The 19255-nt window shown below is 46.0% G+C and overlaps 1 protein-coding gene across 2 annotated transcripts in view; it reads right to left on the reverse strand.

Annotated features, from left to right (window-relative positions):
• The window catches only part of SMARCC1 (SWI/SNF related, matrix associated, actin dependent regulator of chromatin subfamily c member 1), a 95213-nt gene extending 77986 nt beyond the window's left edge, over positions 1-17227 (reverse strand). For both annotated transcript variants that reach the window (XM_042801677.1, XM_042801676.1), the window contains exons 1-3: positions 17020-17227; positions 9287-9406; positions 2979-3064 (exon numbers count right to left, since the gene is read on the reverse strand). In XM_042801677.1, the coding sequence (XP_042657611.1) occupies positions 2979-3064; positions 9287-9406; positions 17020-17223 (410 nt within the window). In that variant the 5' untranslated portion in view covers positions 17224-17227. The remainder of the gene's footprint in view (positions 1-2978; positions 3065-9286; positions 9407-17019) is intronic.
• Positions 17228-19255: the final 2028 nt, after the last annotated feature.

Raw genomic sequence — 19255 nt, forward strand, 5'->3', positions numbered from 1 at the left:
AAAATCTGAGACTTTCTACTGGGAAGAAGCACAGGAGCCCCCCAGGGGCACTCTGCCGTCTCCCCCTGAACCCTGCACAGATTCGGAAGTCACGGCTGAATCAACTCAAATGAAGAACTGGAATGTGCCCCCCCCCACGGGAGCCGGGAGGGGGGGTCGGCGCCGGCCCCATCCCACAGCCCCTGACCCCCAGGCGGCGCGGGCAGCGCTGCCGGGGCCCCCGACACCGCTCCGCCCCCGAAGCACCGGGAGCTGTTCGGGTAGGTCAGGCTGCCCACCCCCGGGTGTAAACCGCTGCCCCCAGCGCTTGCCCACCCCCCGGGGTTTGGAAAAAGCTGTTGCCACAGCCTGCAAACACTCCGGAGTGCTGAGCTGGTGCTCAGCGGTGGCAGTTATCAGTGTGAAAAATAAAAACGTGCCCTGTGCACTCACGACAGGGACAAAGCCACGCACGTCATTACCATGCAGTGACTGATACGCTTTAATTTAACACCCCTGGCTTAAAACACAAGAATTTATTCCCTTGCCCATATCTAATGACAGTTTCTTTTAAACACATGCTTGTTTCCAGTAACACATCAAATCAATTTTTAAAGTTTATAAATATACAATGAAGGTAAACCAAAGCAAGATTGATTTTTTTTTTTTTTTTTTTTTAAGTCACAAAGCCCATTACCACTCAAGGATGGCATCGCATCAATATTACACTACTGAATTAAACAAAGGCACTTCAGCTGAGATCACCATGTTTTGCTTCACTGGAGCTCCTCTCGCATTTTCAGCTTGCTCACGCAGGAGGGACTGCGCAAACACCCTGTAGTGTTGGGCAGCACTACGAGAGCTCGTTATTAGTGAAGGGCGGCTTCTCTCCTAAAGCAGTATTATGGACTCTTCCCTTCACACCAAGAACACGGCAAACAAGTTAAAAATAATACCCAGGCATATTCGTTGGAATAGTCTTTCAATTTTAGAAGAAATTTATGACCTCTTTAAATAGCCTTGTGCATGCTGCAAGGTGACGCTGACTTCCAGAAGGGCCAGTCATTAATAAGTCTGTCAGTTCACCGCACAACACAGTTGAATAAAGTATTTTACACCTATAATACACAGGGTTTTAAGAGCCAAGATCAAGCCACTTCTCCAGTATTCAGCCACTGACAGCTTGACAGTCTATATTCAAAACACACGCTTCTCAAACATAAGTTTCAAGGAAGATAAATGCCAAATAAACATAAACTAACCTAGACACCTAAAAAAGTCTCCGTATTTACGAAACAAAGACGCTTAAGGCATTGAGGTTTAACTAAAGTTTTTACATTTGGTTGCCTAAAATCTGTATTACATATTTGCTTAGTGCTATATATGTCCCCAAATTCCTGCATGCTTTTGAAACCCACGCTTTAAGAGAAGCATGTCAATATATTGAAAAATAGCACTTTTTTTAGTTGCCCATTTAGATAAAATAGTAGTACTGCTTCTTCCTATCCTTCATTTCACTGATACCCTCTGACAGGTTTTAGCAAACAACTACTTGAATTGCAGTGATAGACAAGGTATGTCCAGCTGCACTGGATAAGTGCATTTTTCAGACATACCTATTATGACGAGGAAAGGTACTTCTCCTATAAGACAGATCATTCACAAACAGGTTAAGCAAGAGCGACAATGCATACCATTAAAAAAAAAAAAATCATATTTCAGGCAAAACACCACATATTATTTGGTTGAGTCAGTGAAGGATACATTCCAAGCTCTAAGTCTGATCCTCAGAGTTAAATTCAAGTATTACTTCCCCCTACACCCCACATGCACAAACACAAGACACTACCCACACTAGTTTTGAGGAATCAGCAAGAGAGCGAGAAGAGAGGAGGCAATCACGTATCTGAGTTTTGCTGCCAAATTTCAGTGACTGAAAAATAAATTTGTTTGGAAAATATTTCAATGTTTAAATATTCACAAAGCAGGAGCCATTTGAGTCCTTTATCTTGAGGCAAAGAGGTAGCAAGACACTCCTGAAAGATGCCACACAGAACACTACAAACGTGTATTGTGTCTTAGGTGTGGGCAATATTTGAGAAGGAAAAATCCTGACAGCAGCTTACTCATACCAGCTTGTGGTATGTCTGCCTCAGGTATCCATTTAGCTGATAACTAACCATGCTAAACCAACTTTATGTTTCTGCCTTTTAATTTGCTCTTGTGGGTAACAGAAACACCACCAATTCCAGGAATGCTGTTACAGGTCTGCACAACATCAGATCAGAAACTATTTCAATTCACGCACAAGAACAATCTCTGCTTGCTTTCATCTATCAACTTCTCATCCTGTCCTGATTTCAGTTGGGAGAGAGAGATTTTTTTCCAATGTTTTCAAATATGGTAATTCATGCTACTGCTGTCTTGCAAAGACAATTATAACTTAAAAATACAAAGGTCAAAACACTACCAGGATGTCATATGAATAGTTCAAATACTAGTGTCAATACCAACGTGGGCAGTGTTTCTAATTACTTACACCCCCCATTTATGGAGGCTGATAAGCAATGGACAACTGAGCATTTGTTATTATCTATGGAATGGTTCGTATTTTCCCAATTACAACTAATCCCTACACTCAACACAGTAACAAAGATTTACATCTTCTAGCTGGAAACAGCGATTCTAAGATACGGGTTAATCTGCCCAGTCAAACGGCCAGTAAATGGCAAAAAAAAGTCCTCGAGATTGTAATTAACTCCCAACCTACAGGCTCAAGACCTTAAACCTGGACAACTTATCTTTAAATTTAGAAGTGCGAGGGTGTGTCTTAAAAAAGCTACCATCAGCCAAACAGGACAAAAATTTCCTCTTCCCATCTCCAACTCCCTTGCCTACCCAATTCTCCAGAAAGTATATTAAACTTTAAGTAGTTTGCATAGGCATTTCATGTGCTTAATTTCATGCAAAAGGTGTATAAATCAAAAATAAAAACTTACCAGCCCTGTTCATTCTTGTATTTGTAAGCAGCACCAAGAATGTGACATAATGTACCTCCAGCTTTGAAATCCATGAAGCATTTTGCCTAGAACACAAAAGAAAAGTGAAAACACAGTGACATTGAATTTATGTAATTATTTTAAACTAATACATACTCGCTAGCTGAGTTTTAGACATCTAACTTATCAAATGCATAGCTTAATTTGCAGATGAATCACTTCTGGAGTTCTATGCTCTCCTTTAAGGATGTTTCCGGAAAATTAAATGCATTTGATTTAAATCAAATTATTTGTGCTTGCAAGCAGAACCTGATACATCCTAAGGCTCCAAGTCCTTTCTTAGGTGAGTAGCTTGCAAAAAATTCCTTGTATAGCTGTGAAACAGAAATTCAAAACTACTCTTTGAACATCCATTTCACAGCAAACTAAACCCAAAATCGTAGCTGTCGGTTAAGAAGCTCTTCATTTGTATTAACTAGATCAAAACAAATAATTAGAAATGAACATCTAAAGCCCAGGCTCCATATTCACTGTGGCTCCTGAAGCTTTCCATGTCCTTCCTCCACCACAACAAAAAGTAGTTTGTCAAGATCTAGAAAGGTCATTGTGCAGATCTGCCCTAAAATACTAAATCCAACTCGTTTCTTCACTACCAATTCTAGCAGAGTACAGCTGAGTCACATACTCGTAAGCAGGTACTCTGAATTCAAGAACCAAAACTCAGCCAGGAGCACGAGAAGACTGACAAGCTCCCCGGAGTCCCGAGTCCCATCAAGTCCTTTCTCTAAAAGGTTACTGAAAAAGCAGGGCTGTAGTTCCAACTTATCTTTGCTGTTTTACTGGTATCTCTGGTCAGGATGTCTGTGTGCGTTTGGAAAAAGCAAAGTGCTGTCAAAGTCACTTTAGAAATGGAAGACAACTGGAGAGCTGAGCTGAAGGCAGGACCAGAGAAGGGCAACGCTGGAGCCTACGCCAAGCGTGACTCGGAGCGTACTGACACATGGGGTGTCGGAGGTTCGCAGTACAGGGCTTGGGACAGGAAGAACACGCACCAGCAGGGATCAACTAACCACTGGGAAAGAAAGCAACATAGGACACGAGAATAGAACAAGTCAAAAAAACTCCGTTTCCGTCCATCAGGCCTTCTCGTTAGACTGTTTTCCAACGCGACTGATAAATCAATTTGACTGAACCACCGGAAAGTGAGTTTTAGAATTTTTAAGACGTAAAAATTATTTTACAAACACGCACTCAAGTAAGACTACCCTGGGACACTTGTTTCTATCGACTGCAGCACCGAACTGCTTTTGGCAGGTTTTACGTAGGATCGGTAGGACTTTCGAAAGGCTTAGCTGGGCAGAGAGGTCTACGTCCCACACGGCTTCGGCCAGTCCCTAAAGCAAGCTGTTCTAACAATAAACAAGCGGCAATTTGAGGCAGATCCATCGACCTAGCTAAGCTTCCACACCAGAAACGTACATTCTGCCTGGCGGTGGGTATCCCCAGCTCTCGGGAGGAGGGGGGCGAACAGAAAGGCGGGGGGCCCACGCCCCCCAGCCCTGGCAGAAGCGCGCAGCGGCCGCGCCGAGGGCCGCTCGGGGCTCGACCCCTTCTGACGTTGCTCTGTTCAGAGGAAAGATCCCCAGCGATTTACTGGAACAGACAACGAACCCTGTCTTGCCACACGCATGCTAAACATAGAGACCCAGATCCGCCTATTTTGTGTTTCTCAGTAAAAAAACCTGTCCCGGTCCCCAAAGGGCAGCTGTGTGATGGCTGGGCTCTGATTGCCAGCAGGTTCCTGCTGCCTTCTGCTGGAACGAGAGAAGGCCCAAAGCTGGAGACACCGCACAGACAACAGCCTTCCTAGCAGTTGTTCTACATTAGGAAGGTTTCTGATCTAGCTCCTATCTTACTTTTTAGATCGGAACAGGTCGTTTTCATTACAGCCCGTTATATTACACCACAGGAATGTTTGCTAACACAAGGGGAACACCAAATTACGGACAGCCTTAGCACTGCTGACGAGCATTTTAAGTTCATTCTGCAGCCAGGCAGCTAAAATGGTAGCACGGGATCTAAACAAAACATTGCCTTCCTCGGCTCCAGAGCTGCTGATGGGAAGCAAAGCAGTTCTGTGAGGTATCAAATACGCCAGTGTCCAAGAACAACATAAAAAAGATCCTTCATAAGCATTCAACAAGAACAGAACTGCTCCTGGTCTACCATCTGTTTAGAGCCCCACTGTGCACAGAAAACAATAAAGGGAGCTCAAAGCTGCCATACAGGTACTTGCCAGTTTACGAGCCGCGTGCTTTTCAGCACTGTTCTCAGCAAACTGAAGTCCTCCATAGATGGAGCAGTCTCTGATCAGAAGCTTGAACTAAACCAAAATGTTCTAACACGCTGAATGATTTTATTGCCGTAAGACTTGGCTCCAAGAATGTAAGTGTTGGTTTACAAACACGCAAGCAAACGCTAGCTAGAAAGAAAAATAAAACTCAACATGAAGCCAGAAGACCCGTCGTAAAGAGCATTTTTGCAGCACTGGTATGGAAGTTGCTGTTACTTATCTTCAGCTGCCCTACTCACATATGGGCACGCAGAACAGACCGTTCCTTCTTGGCTGACATGCCGGCCGTATCACACAACTGAATGAAATCACTTTCCCTCATCTGCGCTTTGGGAAACCCTCGGTCCCGCTGTTGTACCCAACACCCCCTACCTCAAGCTGCTGCTGCAGCTTCACCTTCACCAAGCTGCCCGCGTTAAATTACCGGCGTGGCTGGGGAAGGCCGTCCTGCAGCCCGGCACGGGGCTCGGCGACCCCGGACCGGCACCAGCGATCGCACCCACTCTGCCAACTTCGGGTTTTCCTACCGCACACGGGAAGTCCAGCCACTATTTTACCATGAAGAACAGTACACCAATCTCTTTCACAGACATAAGCCACATTTCTGAGGTATCGGCAGAATCGAGCATGACCCTCTCATTAAACTGTGATTGCTGCTACCAGCATAAAAGCAAATTGCTTTTAACAATTTGACAAAACCTGCTCCACGCAAGAGACGCAGCGGTCAATAAACCAGATTCCCTGCAACATTTTTACCCCAAACCCACCATAACAAGGCAATTAAGATCAACTGGCCTTACAATTTGTCATCTTAAGAATTAATATCTCAATACAGCTTTCATTTGAAACATGCAAAGCTGCCTTTTAGAGAATTAACTGGCTTTTTCTCTTTTGAGCATCAGTAAGGTTAGACCATATGCATTTAAATGCAATAATATGAAGACATGCACAGAAGTCAAGCTGCAACAGTCCTTTATTTACTCTAGATCTATTCACAGGCCTTTCCTGTACAACATTCTTGCCAAGAACAGCAGCTTAAACACAGAATTCTCAACACTCTCTCAAATGCAAGGTCCGTTTCACCCACTCGAAGCACCAAGTAAAACGTTTGCGCTTTATTTCAACAGATGCAGTCTGCAGCAATTCAGGTGCAGTCCGGGTCAGAGAGGTTTACCTCGAATACTGATGGGAGAGACCAGCTCTCCCTTTGTCACCGACCGCTGCAGCATCGCGGAGCAGACGCTTCAGGGAACCACCGTGAGGTACGCGGGCTAGTTCCTGGGAAATTCACGTACAGGCGCTGACGTGAACTGGGGGAACAACCTCGGATTGACACGTTCTCACCAGCAAGTGCTCCTGCTGAGCCACCTCCCTACGTTTTGAACAAGTGCAGTTCTCAAGAACAGCACTCGATCTCAAATGAACTGCAGCGATACGGGAAACAGCGCGGTGTGTCTTACTGGAGAACAGCACCGTGCAGGGACCGGACTACCAACAGCTGCCTGTAGCGATGGAGTTGTGAGCAGCAGTCACAAACCGAGGACACTTCTGCAGTCACCTGCAGGTACGTGGCACTCAACATTTTGATGGCTTGGGGGTACGTGAGAATACAAAGGAAGGTTAGCCAGGAACATTCTAAATACATTCGAGTGACTTGCAGCTGGGGTGTCGAAAGTCACATACATCATACTAATTGTTGTTTAGCTTTGTGTGCTTGACTGCGTTTAGATAACACAGGCCTGTGACAGACGCCGAGGCACCTCACTGAACATCCTTGAGATTCCGGCCCTGCTGTGGGAAAGATCAAAGCACGCTGGAAAACTGTGCCTGCAAAAACCCCCTGCTATATACAGGCAAAAGTAGCAGGTCTGAGAGCTTTTCTTTCTTCTTTTCCTAGCTAGCAAGGACTGAGCTTCGCGGATCCCCTGGGTCGCAAGGTAATGAGAATAAATTTACTCTTTGCATTTCATCTGTGGTTTTGTGCTTGTTCCTGTCTCCTGCCTGTGTCGGCTCACAGAGGGCTGTTTCTTTTACACAAGCATGACCACCTCCTCTTCAACTTCAGATCCTCACCAGGAACACGGTAATACTGAAGAGACACCAAAATAACTACAGACTTTTAATCTCTTTTAGCTTCGTTCAGTTCCTTTCCAGTGGAAGTCTGCAACAGCTTTTCAATATATAGTTTTGGAGATCAGCAACGTCACTGAAGACATCCCTTAGCCCCAAGTCTCTTCCCAAGTCAGACACAGTCCTGTAGAATCAAAGCATTCTGCACATCTTCAAAGTGCTACGGTAGAATAACCAAGCCTCCTTCGCAGCCTGAACCCCTATCTGAAATTTCATGTCTAAACAAGTGAACATTAATCTTATCTTAAGAGTACACATTGTATTTTCTCATAAAAACAATATAAAGGAAGATGTACTGATGGGTTGTCTTCTGTCGGAAGTAATTGAGAGCAGAGAGATCCAACTGCTGTAAACTTAAGTGGAGCAACTTTGATCAGATTAGACCTTCAAAACAGCAAGAAGAGTTAAACACAGGAACATCGTATTTACAACGCCACCAAAATCTTTATTTTTAAAATAAGACAAATTAAGACTTGAGAACACTCTAATGGTTATCAACTTGTTGAATACGGGTACAGTTTTATGGCCTACACTGCCATATCAAAATAAAGCACCGCAAGGTTCACCTCTGTCCCTGAAGCTTTTCACTATCACTGAAGTATCAGGTGATTGGAATGGAAGATATGGTGAGCTACATCTTCGTGGCATCTTGTGGTGCTTCTATGTGCATTCCTAAACACCAAGAGATGCACCCAGTAAACCTGAATCCTCGCTTTCTGAAGAAAACACACATGAATTCACACTCCTCACAAAAGAAGTTACATAAGCAAAACATTTGGGGAGAAAAACTCACCATAAAATAATAAAAATATACTATTCTGTAAGTGGTGGATGGAAGAACATAGGAATACTTCCAGCAGTTTTCAGAACAACTTCAGTTTATGATATTGTAATCAGTGACAACTATTTCCAACTCAGTATGTGTATCTAAAGAGAACCCTAGACTGTATGACCTCTGGTTCCCCGGTGGCATTCTGTGGCAACGATAAGCAAAAACCTTCCTGCTGACGCCCCCAACGCTCACACATGCATTCATGACAGTTGTCTTGGCCCACAACCTACCCTCAATCAGCCATCTGGGTGCTAGACACCACGCTGCAGTCCTTGCCCTTCACAACTGAAATCCCGTTGGTACTTTGTCCTTACCATTTGCTGCATCCCTCTTCCCTCTATCAGTTGTTTAGACTTCACACTCACTTGGACAAGATTATTTTGGTGGCAGGCACGGTTCTAAGCGCAATGGGACTGATCTCTGAACACAATCACTAGGGCACTGCTGCTGAAGATGTGCCAAGTTTGAACTTTAAATAAGGAACACTTAAAATGTTGATATTGTTTCTGTACACCAATATCCTGAGTGACTGGAAAACTATCCCAGACTAATTGGGTAACTGTGCTGCTAAAGAACATGGAAAAGTCATTTTTCAGCATTGACAGCATTACAAGTTTTAAGTTTAATCAACAGATATGCCCAACGAAAACTTGTTTGTTTTCAAAGTGCACGTTAATCAGTCAGTTTAGGATGCCCCAGTCCAAACAGATGTGATTCAAAGATTACGAGCTTACCCAGAATTTTAGTAAAAATTAAAACTTTCCCACAGTATTTAGGAAATCATTTCAAACGTATAGAAAATAAGCTGTATTACATTGAAAACGTGCTTTCAAGGAGGAGCGTGCTATTTCAACACTTCCAGAGGATGCGTCAACAAAAGGCTCAGCCTGAGCACTGAGCTCCCAATCACCTGGAAGCACGCCAGCGGCACAGACACCGGAGGAAGAACAAAATGCCCTGTTGTGAAAGCAGTGGGTTAACTCCAATACTCACAGGAAGCTTTGTGAAGGCAGGATTGGTGACATGTTTTCCAAAGGCATCTTCCTGGAATTGCAGCAGCTGCACCACCAGCCCAGCCAGCGTTTTATTGGTAGGAGCATCTGCTTGAACATACTGAAAGACAAATAACACAGGCTTACTTGGGATAGAGGGTAATAAAACATGCAGACTGGTTTATTAATTCCCCGGAACACTTTAGCAGTTGTAGAGCACGGTTTCAGATTTAAGGATCACTGTGTTGCTGGGGGAGGTGTGGGGGTGTGCGTACACAGGAGGAGCATCAAGCACAAAACATTTTTCAAGCTTTAGTCTTAAAAACATACTGCGGATCTGTGAATCATTATCAGTTCATCACGGCCAGCGGTGCTTTACAGAATAACTACTTCAATCTGATTTGCAGTTCCTAATAAAGGAGCAGACTAATTCTGGCCCGCACGTACACAAAGCTTTCTACAGCAACTTTACGAGCTCCTTCTGTGATCAACTATACACACAGATCCTAAAAGCATCCATTTGGTACTATATAGCGTGCCAGGTACAAACAGAAAAACTGATCCAGACAACTACGTGGGCAATGCTTTGCGACAATCTAAAGATTTCCCAAGGTTACACTCCTAATGAAATGCATATATGTAAAAGGAGAAATCACTGCACAGAATGTTAAAAAGAAGTCCCATGGCTTTTGAGATTACTCCTAATAGTACAATATTCACTTACTGGATATAATCTCGTCACCATGCCAGAAGACTTCTGAGAGTAGAACAAACATTACTTGTTCATGTAGAATATGGAGTAATATCAGCTACCCTAGTCATTTCCCTGGATAACCCGCCACCACAAGGCCCCTGCTCTTCCCCCAAACCAGATTCTTCTAAAACCCCTTAAAAGAATTTTGGGAGCCAGAACCCTCAAAAGTTTAAAGCAGTGGTGTTAAATAGCAGTCAAATCTAACTAAGCTTTCCAAAGCACCATCTACGTAGCAAAAGGTACTACAAAGACCTTGACTTTGCCATGACAAATTTACAGTATCTGACTTCCTCGAGAGGCAAGTTCCTTCAGCACTTTGTTAAGAGGCAGACAGACATAACTGAGAAGTTAAACCTTTGCAACTTGAAGGACACAAATACCTGTGAGATTCCCCAGGTGTCCTGCCCTGTATATAAAACCTGATCTAGAAATATGACACTGTAAAGAACAGAAGGCTACATTTCTAAAGCTGTATTTTTCTTAGCCCTCCTCCCTTCCTCCAGGAAAAGCAATTGGGACAATTTTATCCAATTGATAACTCCTATCAACTCACATAGCTCTGTGGCAGGTGATGAAGCAGCAATCAAGTCAGTCTTTATTGCTGTCGGAATCCAGTTGAAGATAAAGACTTTTGCTCTTAGGCTTTTTAAAAACCTCTAGACCCTCATGCTGCTCTCAGCTAGCAAGTACTTTCTTTGTAATTTTTGGACTGGAAGCTCTGGGTGCTGCAGATGAATTGACCAGAGCAGTTTAAGCATCTTTTGTTGGAATTACTGATCTTAAACAGGATGTCAAAACAGAGCATGTGGCTGACTCAGATGCCCCAGTTAATCCAGCATCTTTACTGAAAAACCCATCCCAGCCTCTGCATGAGCTTACCAGGTGCTGCAGCTCAGCGGGACGCCTGCCCTTCTCTTGCCTTTGGTACAAGGGGTAAAATTCTCCAGTGGGGAGGCACAGAATAATACTTAAACCTCCGTTCCTAAATTTGCCAGAACCCTTTTTATCAGTGTTCTAAGGGTTGCTAAACCAAGATGGATGATTACCCAAATGCAGACAGCGCTGCGTACTTTTAGAGCTGTTAATAGAAGATTGATCTTGTGTTGTTTTTTTGAATAGTTTAAAAATAAGTGACTCTCACACCGAGGATGTGCACAGATGTAGTGTATCACAGCTAACAGCCCTAAAGCTCCCATCATTTTGCCTGTTCAACTTTTGCAGGACCACCACCTTACGCGACTCTGAATAAAACTGAGCTTTTAGTTCAGCTATGCCGATTATAATGCAATCAAACAAATGTAAAATAAAAGGTGCAAGTACAACAGGTATCTGCTAAACTGCAGATTTAGGATTTGCACCAATGTGAAAACAAAAGCACAGCAGATCAAGTGCCAGACTTCATATTAAATAATCCCATTTCTGCTACCAAGACAGCTTTGGTCTTGAACACATCTGCGTGCTGTACATGTCAAACATATTCAAAAAGCAAAGACTCTGGTTCCAACTTAAGCCCAGCTATTTAAGACTGTCTACCCACCTAGCTGTAGCACCTCCTCTAAATACAAATCTGGAGTGACAGATACAAATCTTTTCCCAATAGAACAGTACATTGTAGTAGCACACCTTTAGTTTTGCACGGGAGGTGTACTTGAGGAAGATAAAAAAATGTGGAAGTAGCTTTTGCGTATCTTCTCAGAAGCCATGCAGGCTTCATCAAACTGGCAACAGAGAATAGACAAAAAACCTTCATAGCCATCATAACTCATTTAATGGGGAAAAAACTCTGTATTGCTACGTTTGGGGGTTTTGTACAGGTTACAAGTATTGCAGCTTTTTGCACCAAGTTTAACATGGTATTTTAAATTAACAAAGCACCAAAAATACATAAAATGCAACAAGACAAAGTATTAATGGCTCCTACTAACAGTGAAATAGAAGTATAAGGCAATGCTGTACTTATGGCCAACATTTAAAACAAAAAAAACCCCAATCACAAAACTTGGAATTTCACTAATCCACCTCTCAACCCATACAGACACTTAAGCTCACAGATTCTCTAGGGCACCTAGAACAAAACTGCCTTCAGCATAACCCTCCAGCTGGGGTTCCCTCAACTTCCAGTCTAAGGATCCCAGAAACCGTGGGAAGATAATTCATGAAAAAGATAACCAGAGAAGGAACATATTCTTCACACAAGCAAGCCAACAAAAACAGAAAATTAAAATCAATGTGGAAATAGTCCAAGTTCAGGGTTTTCTAGTAGGGTTTCTTTGTCACTCGTAAATGAGAGTCACCACGACCACGCTGCCTGCCGTAAACCCATGATGTCCTGGAGCACCCAGCACCGCAACCTCAGTCAAAAAACTGAATCCAGAAGAGGACGAATTCTTATATTGACTTACTCTTTTTTTTTTTTTTTTTTCCCCCCAAATGATTTCCTTCAGAAAAAAAGCCCCACACATTTACATGAGAATATACCTTGGAAACTGTGTTCTTAGACACGTGAAATTTTTCAGGCACTTATTCCTTTACTTGTAGATCCCACTTTTACCTCCTGCAGAAGGCTGGAAGCTATCAGAAAGGAAGGTAACATTAGGAACCCCTGATTCCATTCTACATTGCCACTATCTTGCAAATTTTTTTTTAACAAGAAACTCATTACTTTGCCTGAGGTTCTCCCTAAACAATAAGGGAAAAAAAAACTCAAAAAGGAAACACAAAAGACTCCCCTCGATTACTTATGTACACTAACCAGCAATACAAGTGGATCTTTAAAGCCGTAAAATCAGTGAGATGATTTCCTGATCGATGTGCAGTGGGTTTGAGGGGACCACGGAGGACTCAAGTCACAACGTATCTGCAAGTTTTCCACCGGTCGCCGCAGCAGACTGAAGCAGAAGAGGATTCTGCACTGAGTAGTTTTTTAAACAGCGAATCCCAGAAGACACAAATGACGCCCTCTTTGTAGACACACAGCTTCGGCATAAGAGGATTTTGTTCAAGTGATGAAATACCAAAGCATCATCAACACAGCAAAGATTTTTCTAACTTTTCCATGTCAATTAGAAACACAAAAACAACCACATATCCTTAAGCAGAAAATATGTATGGTCAGAAGTCTTTTGGTGTAACTCAAATTATTCAATAACAGAGAGAAGCCACTAGCAGCGGAAAGCACTTCTCTTCACAGCAAGATTTGCCATCGTAGCTGCACTGCAAAGCCTTTGTCACAGGCAGAAGGGACAGATTCATCTACCCGGTTTTGATGTGGTTACTGACCTCAAATAACCACATTACAGCTCTGCATTGTAGCCCTGATGCACAAAATCCTTTCCTTCCCCCCAAACAAAGAACATTTCAGCTCAGACGACTAAATAACAGCAAAAGGAAAACCAACATTAAAATACTTTGATTCAGGTTAAAACCCTTGTTCCTCTTTTAAAGGCGAGAACACAAGAGGGCTGCAAACACAGAGAAAATCCTCCCTCAGATTAAATCCAAGTCACTCACTGAAGAAACACTTGATAAAGGTTAGCACTGACGTGACAAGTCAGAGCCAGCCGAAAGACAACTACAAATCCTCTAAATTCAGCTCCTGGCTGGCGGTGAACAAGCAGGTGGTCTCCAAACAGACATCTTTGGGCATAACAACTGCCATTTCCTAACAGCTGCCAAGAAGCGGCTCGTCCCTCCTCGCTGTCGGGCTGGAGATTATTAATAGAAGGGCATAAAGGGATCCCCACACTGCTGCCCGGCGTTACTGCCCTGCAGGAAAACAGACGCGCTCCACCGGCATCAGTCCAACACCTTACAATGGCACCGCATGCCAGGAGCGCACAAAAACTTCTTATTCTACACTTGATCCTAGTCCCAAAAACCTCCACAAACCACCCAGGCTTCCAGGCGACTCTACCTCCTCACACTCTGCACAGTGGAGCACCTACCCGGCCAGCCCACGCTGTCTTCTCCTCTAACTCACCTTTACGACGACGCTCCACTTGTTCTTTAAAAAACAGAACGCCCTCCTCCTTGCCCCCTCCCATCCCGTCCCGTGTGTGTGTCCCTGTCCCTTACAAAAATTTAGTTTTCCTAGTCTGTCTCAGAGGGGCAGGGCACGGCTTCCAGAGCCACTGAGTAGCTGAAGCTCCTACAGGCCAGTATATTGAACTGGACACGACGAACACACTGGGAACAGACCTTGGCGACTGCAGCTGTAAGGCCAAGGTTAGTTTCTGCATCCTTCAGAATATATACGAAGAGAAAAAAAACTCCCAACAATATTGGGGAAATATTTTAAATACGTGAAAGAACTCTGCTTTGCACCATTTGAACATGAGCAATTTGTTGCTTAATGTCAAAGGAACTACCTAAGCAATGCACAGTATTAGAGATCACTGAGCGCTAATATAGTAAAAAGTGCATCGCCCCGTTTAGTTCTGAACTATAAATTTCTACTTATTGTGGCCACCTTGACATCACCAGAGTGAGTCTACCCAAATGCTGGGAAAGCCCGTCAGATCCCCCAGGCCACGAAAACCACGGCACGAGCCCATTCCCAGCTCACGGGGAAGAAAGGCTCAACCATCCATCCTGCGGTCGGAGGCCCGGGGAGGAGCGGGGGAACCTCCTGCAACTCCCAGTGCAGAGAAACAGCGCAAAATGACATCCATACCTCAGATACACAGAGACAGGGAGCAGGAGGAAGTCTGGAATAAGTAATTTTGTTTTCTGTCATTATGTTTATTGCACTAACAGCGTTCTTTCCACCTTCACAGGCATCCTCTACCCACCCACCCGAGCCTTCCCAGCGCACAGTCTTTCTGCACGTGCAGGGAAGGGCTTTCCTCCCTGCCAGCACTTTGGTTGAGATGGGCCCAGAAAGTTTCTGTCAGGAAAACAGAAAACATCCTTTCAGAGCCACGCAGGGTTACAAAACCCACATCTCATCAGAAGATTGCTGACAGAGATTGGCTGCGCTGCCCCTGTCAGTGGGGGTCTTCCATACTATTTAAACCTCTTACTTTTTTAGTCATACTCTAGACACGTGGAGAACTCTTAGATATTTGAAGACTTGCCTAATTTAGCGACAAGAATTAGAAGATTTACAGCTGCAATTCTCTAAGTCTCTCCTTGACCATCCTGATTTCTGGATATTTGATCAAGCTTGCTGCTGCTCTCGGGACTGCAGTCCCCAACGTCCCCAGTGCTGGACACAACATCTCCTACAGCCGAGGCTTCCCCGCTGCCGACATGTACACGTCTATTTTTAAGAGTACAAACTAGACAGAAGCCAACTATAATCACCACGTACTCTTCTGAAAGAACTCATGCACCTACAGCAAGATGAAAATAGATGCAAGATGAACTAGAGTCCATTTACTGCACAACAAAAAGGAATTAACGCTTCCATTTAGAGTACTGATACATCTTCAAACGCTAGTAGTATGTTTCCTTGTTTCCCAAAACAAAAATAATTTTCCATTTTTTTTTAAAGTATTTCACACAGCAGTATTTTGAAATTCACTTGCCCAGTAAGAACAACGTCTAAGCCCAATTCTAATTACCTTCCAGAGTTCAAGAAATAAATAAAACCACATAATCTCTGTAACCAGTAATACCATGTAAACTAACTATAATAAAGGAGTTTTTCTCTGGCATACAAAATGAAAGCCCCTGTTCCTGAACTACAGATAAGAGTTCCTGCTAGGCCAGTAAGGTGAGAACCAGCTTGTCTAGATAGTTTTGATTCACAACAGCAAGGGACAATAACCGTTAATGCTTTTAATAAGGTGACTTGCTCTTCTGCAAAACAGCAGGTGCCAGTTCAAAGCTATTTCAAGAGTTTATTGTGTTCTTGCGGGTATTCTGTTATGAAAATGAAATGAAAGAATGCTCCTCCTGGTAACAGCAGAGAAGCACAACCAAAACAAAGTCAAACTGAAGATACATTTTTATGTTACAATTTCCTTATCGGCACAAAGAGCTTCAAACGACGACCTCCGCCCCACTGCGCCGATTTGACTCGACTCCACGGGCTGCGCTCACACAAGCTATGTGGAAGGACCGGTCCAACCCCCCTCTGAACTGCGCTGGTTTGTAACCCAGATGGGTTTACAGACCCGTTTCTGAGCACTGCCAGATAAATAATCCCATCAGCAGCACCCGCAGAGCAACGGGCTAAGGGTCCCGTGGGTTACCGACACCAGACCTGCCGAAGAACGGAGGGACGGACGCCAGGATTTGCAGGATATAATACTACTATAAATATATATATATATAAGCTACTATAATATAGAGAGTAAGGCACCTTTAGGTTGTGCAGCATCGCTCTGCCCCAGCTAATGCTCTTCCCTAGGACTGTTAAAAGCTGTCTAGGCAGATTACCTGTCTTCTGGAAGGTTCACCTCAAGTAATTTTTCAAGGCTTAGATATCGAAAGAAAGTTATGAAATCATCATAAAGGAATAACGCTGGAAAAGAAAGCAAAGAAACAGAGAGCACAGCAAACTATGTGGCAGAGGGAGTACAATACACGGCGAGCAATGCCTCCACCAAAAAGTGGAGTTGCCCCAAGTACAAGCGACACACACGGAGCTTGCAACGCGCAGCAGATTCAGCGAAACGGTCGCGAACGGCACAAACGGCTTTTTCTTTTTGTTTTGGTTTTTTTCTTCCCTCCTTTTTTTTTTTTTTAAACACACCGACACTTCAGGGGTGCGGTTGAAGCATAACCCGTCCAAAATCTTGGCAAGCCGAGGCGGGACTTGCCCGCACAAGAAAGTTCCTCGCCTCGGTAGGAAGGGGGGACGCGGGGCGCGGGCCGGGCTCCCCCGGGGGCGAACCCCGCGCTCGGCCCCGGCGAGCCCGCGGCTGCCAAAGGCCAGCGGCGGTGCCAGGCCTCCCCCCCCCCGCCCCGTTCCCGCGGGAAAGGCCCGTTAAACCGCCGCCCCCCCCCCCCCCCACCCCACCGCCGGGCCGCACCTTCTTGTAGTGCTTCCCCAGCCAGACGCGGACCGAGTCGAGCTGGGACACCGTCTCCGGGCTCTCCCAAAACTTCCCCGTGGGGCCGCCGTCTTTCCGCCTCGCCACCGACAGGGCGGCCAAAGCGGGGCCGCCGCTCACCGCCACGGCCGCCGCCGCGGCGCCGGGCCCTGAGCCTCCTCCCGCCGCCAGCGCCGCCGCCATTGTCCCCCTCGCCGAGCGCCGCCGCCGCGGCCCTGCGCCTCCCCCCCCGCGCCTCACACCGCGCATGCGTCGAGCGGCGGATGCCCCGCCCCCTCGGGCATGCTCGGCGACCCGCCCCCTCCCCGCCGCCGCTCCCGGTTCGCTGCCGCCGGTCCCGGTGCAGCCCCTCCCCGCCTTTTCCCACCCCTCCCCCCCCTCCCTCCCCCCCGTTCCCGGTGGCGCGGGGGCTCCGCGCGCTCCCGCCCGCTCAGCGCCTGCGCCCTGCCGCCCCTCCCCCACGCAGCCCCGCCGCCATCTTTCGCGCAAGCGCGGGGCGGCCTCTTTTTTTTTTTTTTTTGGCCGCGCGCCCGCCTTCTGCGCATGCGCCGAGTCGTCTCGCTCTTCCCCCCCCCACCCCGCGCGCACAGCCCGGGCTCGGCGCATGCGCGGTGCCGCCCGCCCTACGCCTGCCGTTAGCGCAGCCTCAGCCGCTGCGGGGGGGGGGGGCGGGGGGCGTCCACCCAAACTGCCCTCAGTGCCCCTCAAAACCGCCGCGATGGCCCCGGGCAGCAGCTGAGGGTGCACCCCCAAAACTGCCATCAGTGCCCCATCAAACTGCCACGATGGCCCCAGACGCTGGCTGGGGGTGCACCCCCCCCAAACTGCTGTCAGTGCCCCAGGCAGCATCGGGGGAGGATTGAGCTCCAGGACCCCCGAACTGCCATCAGTGTCCCCCAAAACTGCCATAATGGCCCTGGACACCTTGAGGCTGCTCAGGTGTGCTGAGAGATTTCTGAGCCCTTTTTCCCGCACACCCCAGCCCAGGGCCGCGGCACCCCCAGAACCCAGCCCCCCTCAGGGTGCCTTTTCACAGCCCTCCACCTCCCTGCTGCCCCAGCAGGGCTGTGATTAATTTGGGTGGATTTTTAGCATTGTTTTACTGGCTCCTCTAGTGCAGCTCGGGGCACCTCTGCTCGCTCCTCAGGTGCTGGTGCCCAGGAGCAGGGTGGAGGAGGTGGGTTAGTCTGGGTTGCTTAACTTTTTTTTTTTCAGTCTGACAGAGGGTGTATGCCTGTGGACAAGAGTTGGTTATGGAGGCTGGAAAGCCAAATTTTTTCTGTTCAAAGCATTGTGGAACTCCACTTGCACTCAGTGGTAACAATTTAAATGTGTGGTACCACCCTGTTGGCATTAAATTTCCACTTATATAGGAAATAGCTTTTTCTTCCCTGCTGTGGAAAGAGGTACAGTGGAGATCTTTGTACCTGTTTGCATTTGCTCCTCCATCTTAAAGCAGGGAAGCATCAGGACCTTAACAGGGCAGCTGAGCCTCAGCTAGAGCTGCAAGGATGTATCACTACACTTTGGGGTTTTTTTTCCCTTCTGTACTTCTGAAGGCAGTTGAGCCCTTCTGTCGAACAGACACTCCTTGCATTCCTAAACAGAAACTAAATGGGCAAACACCTCACAGGCTTCAGGCTGTTTGCACTCTCAGTCCAGTGAAACTGTCCTGAAGGAGTATGGCCGAACATTGCTGCTATGGTGACTAAAGCTTTACACAGAAGAGATGACAACTAATAAGTAACATTTTGGGGAAAAAAAAAAAAGTGGGAGACAGGGAAATGGAGGCTGAGCTTTCAGTGTTTGAAGTATGTCATCTTTCCACTACGCATTAAGTACCGAAAATGACAAGATCACTCATGTGAAAAGAAGGTGGAGAAGTAGCTTAGTTGTAATTCACTATTGCACCTCAGCCAGAAAGGGCAGCACTTCCACAAGTCTCATGACCATGTATTTATGTGGAACAAAATCAAAAAAAATATACCAGAATTGGGAGGAATTCTAGGCGGTTTATGGGGAAACCCATCAGCCTGAGGCCCTTGAATGGCAGCTTGCTGTGGGACAGGTTCCCACCATGGCCTGCAGGAACTTGTGTTCCTGCAGCTCCGGGTGCACGAGTGGCAGCACAGGAGCAGAAAAACTTTGGGAGCAGAAATTTTCCAAGTTGTACCCCTCGCATCTCACAAGCCTGGTGAGGGGACGTAAAAAAGGG

Source organism: Tyto alba, unplaced genomic scaffold, assembly GCF_018691265.1.
Source record: "Tyto alba isolate M040663 unplaced genomic scaffold, T.alba_DEE_v4.0 Super-Scaffold_38, whole genome shotgun sequence".
NCBI classification, from domain to species: Eukaryota; Metazoa; Chordata; class Aves; order Strigiformes; family Tytonidae; genus Tyto; species Tyto alba.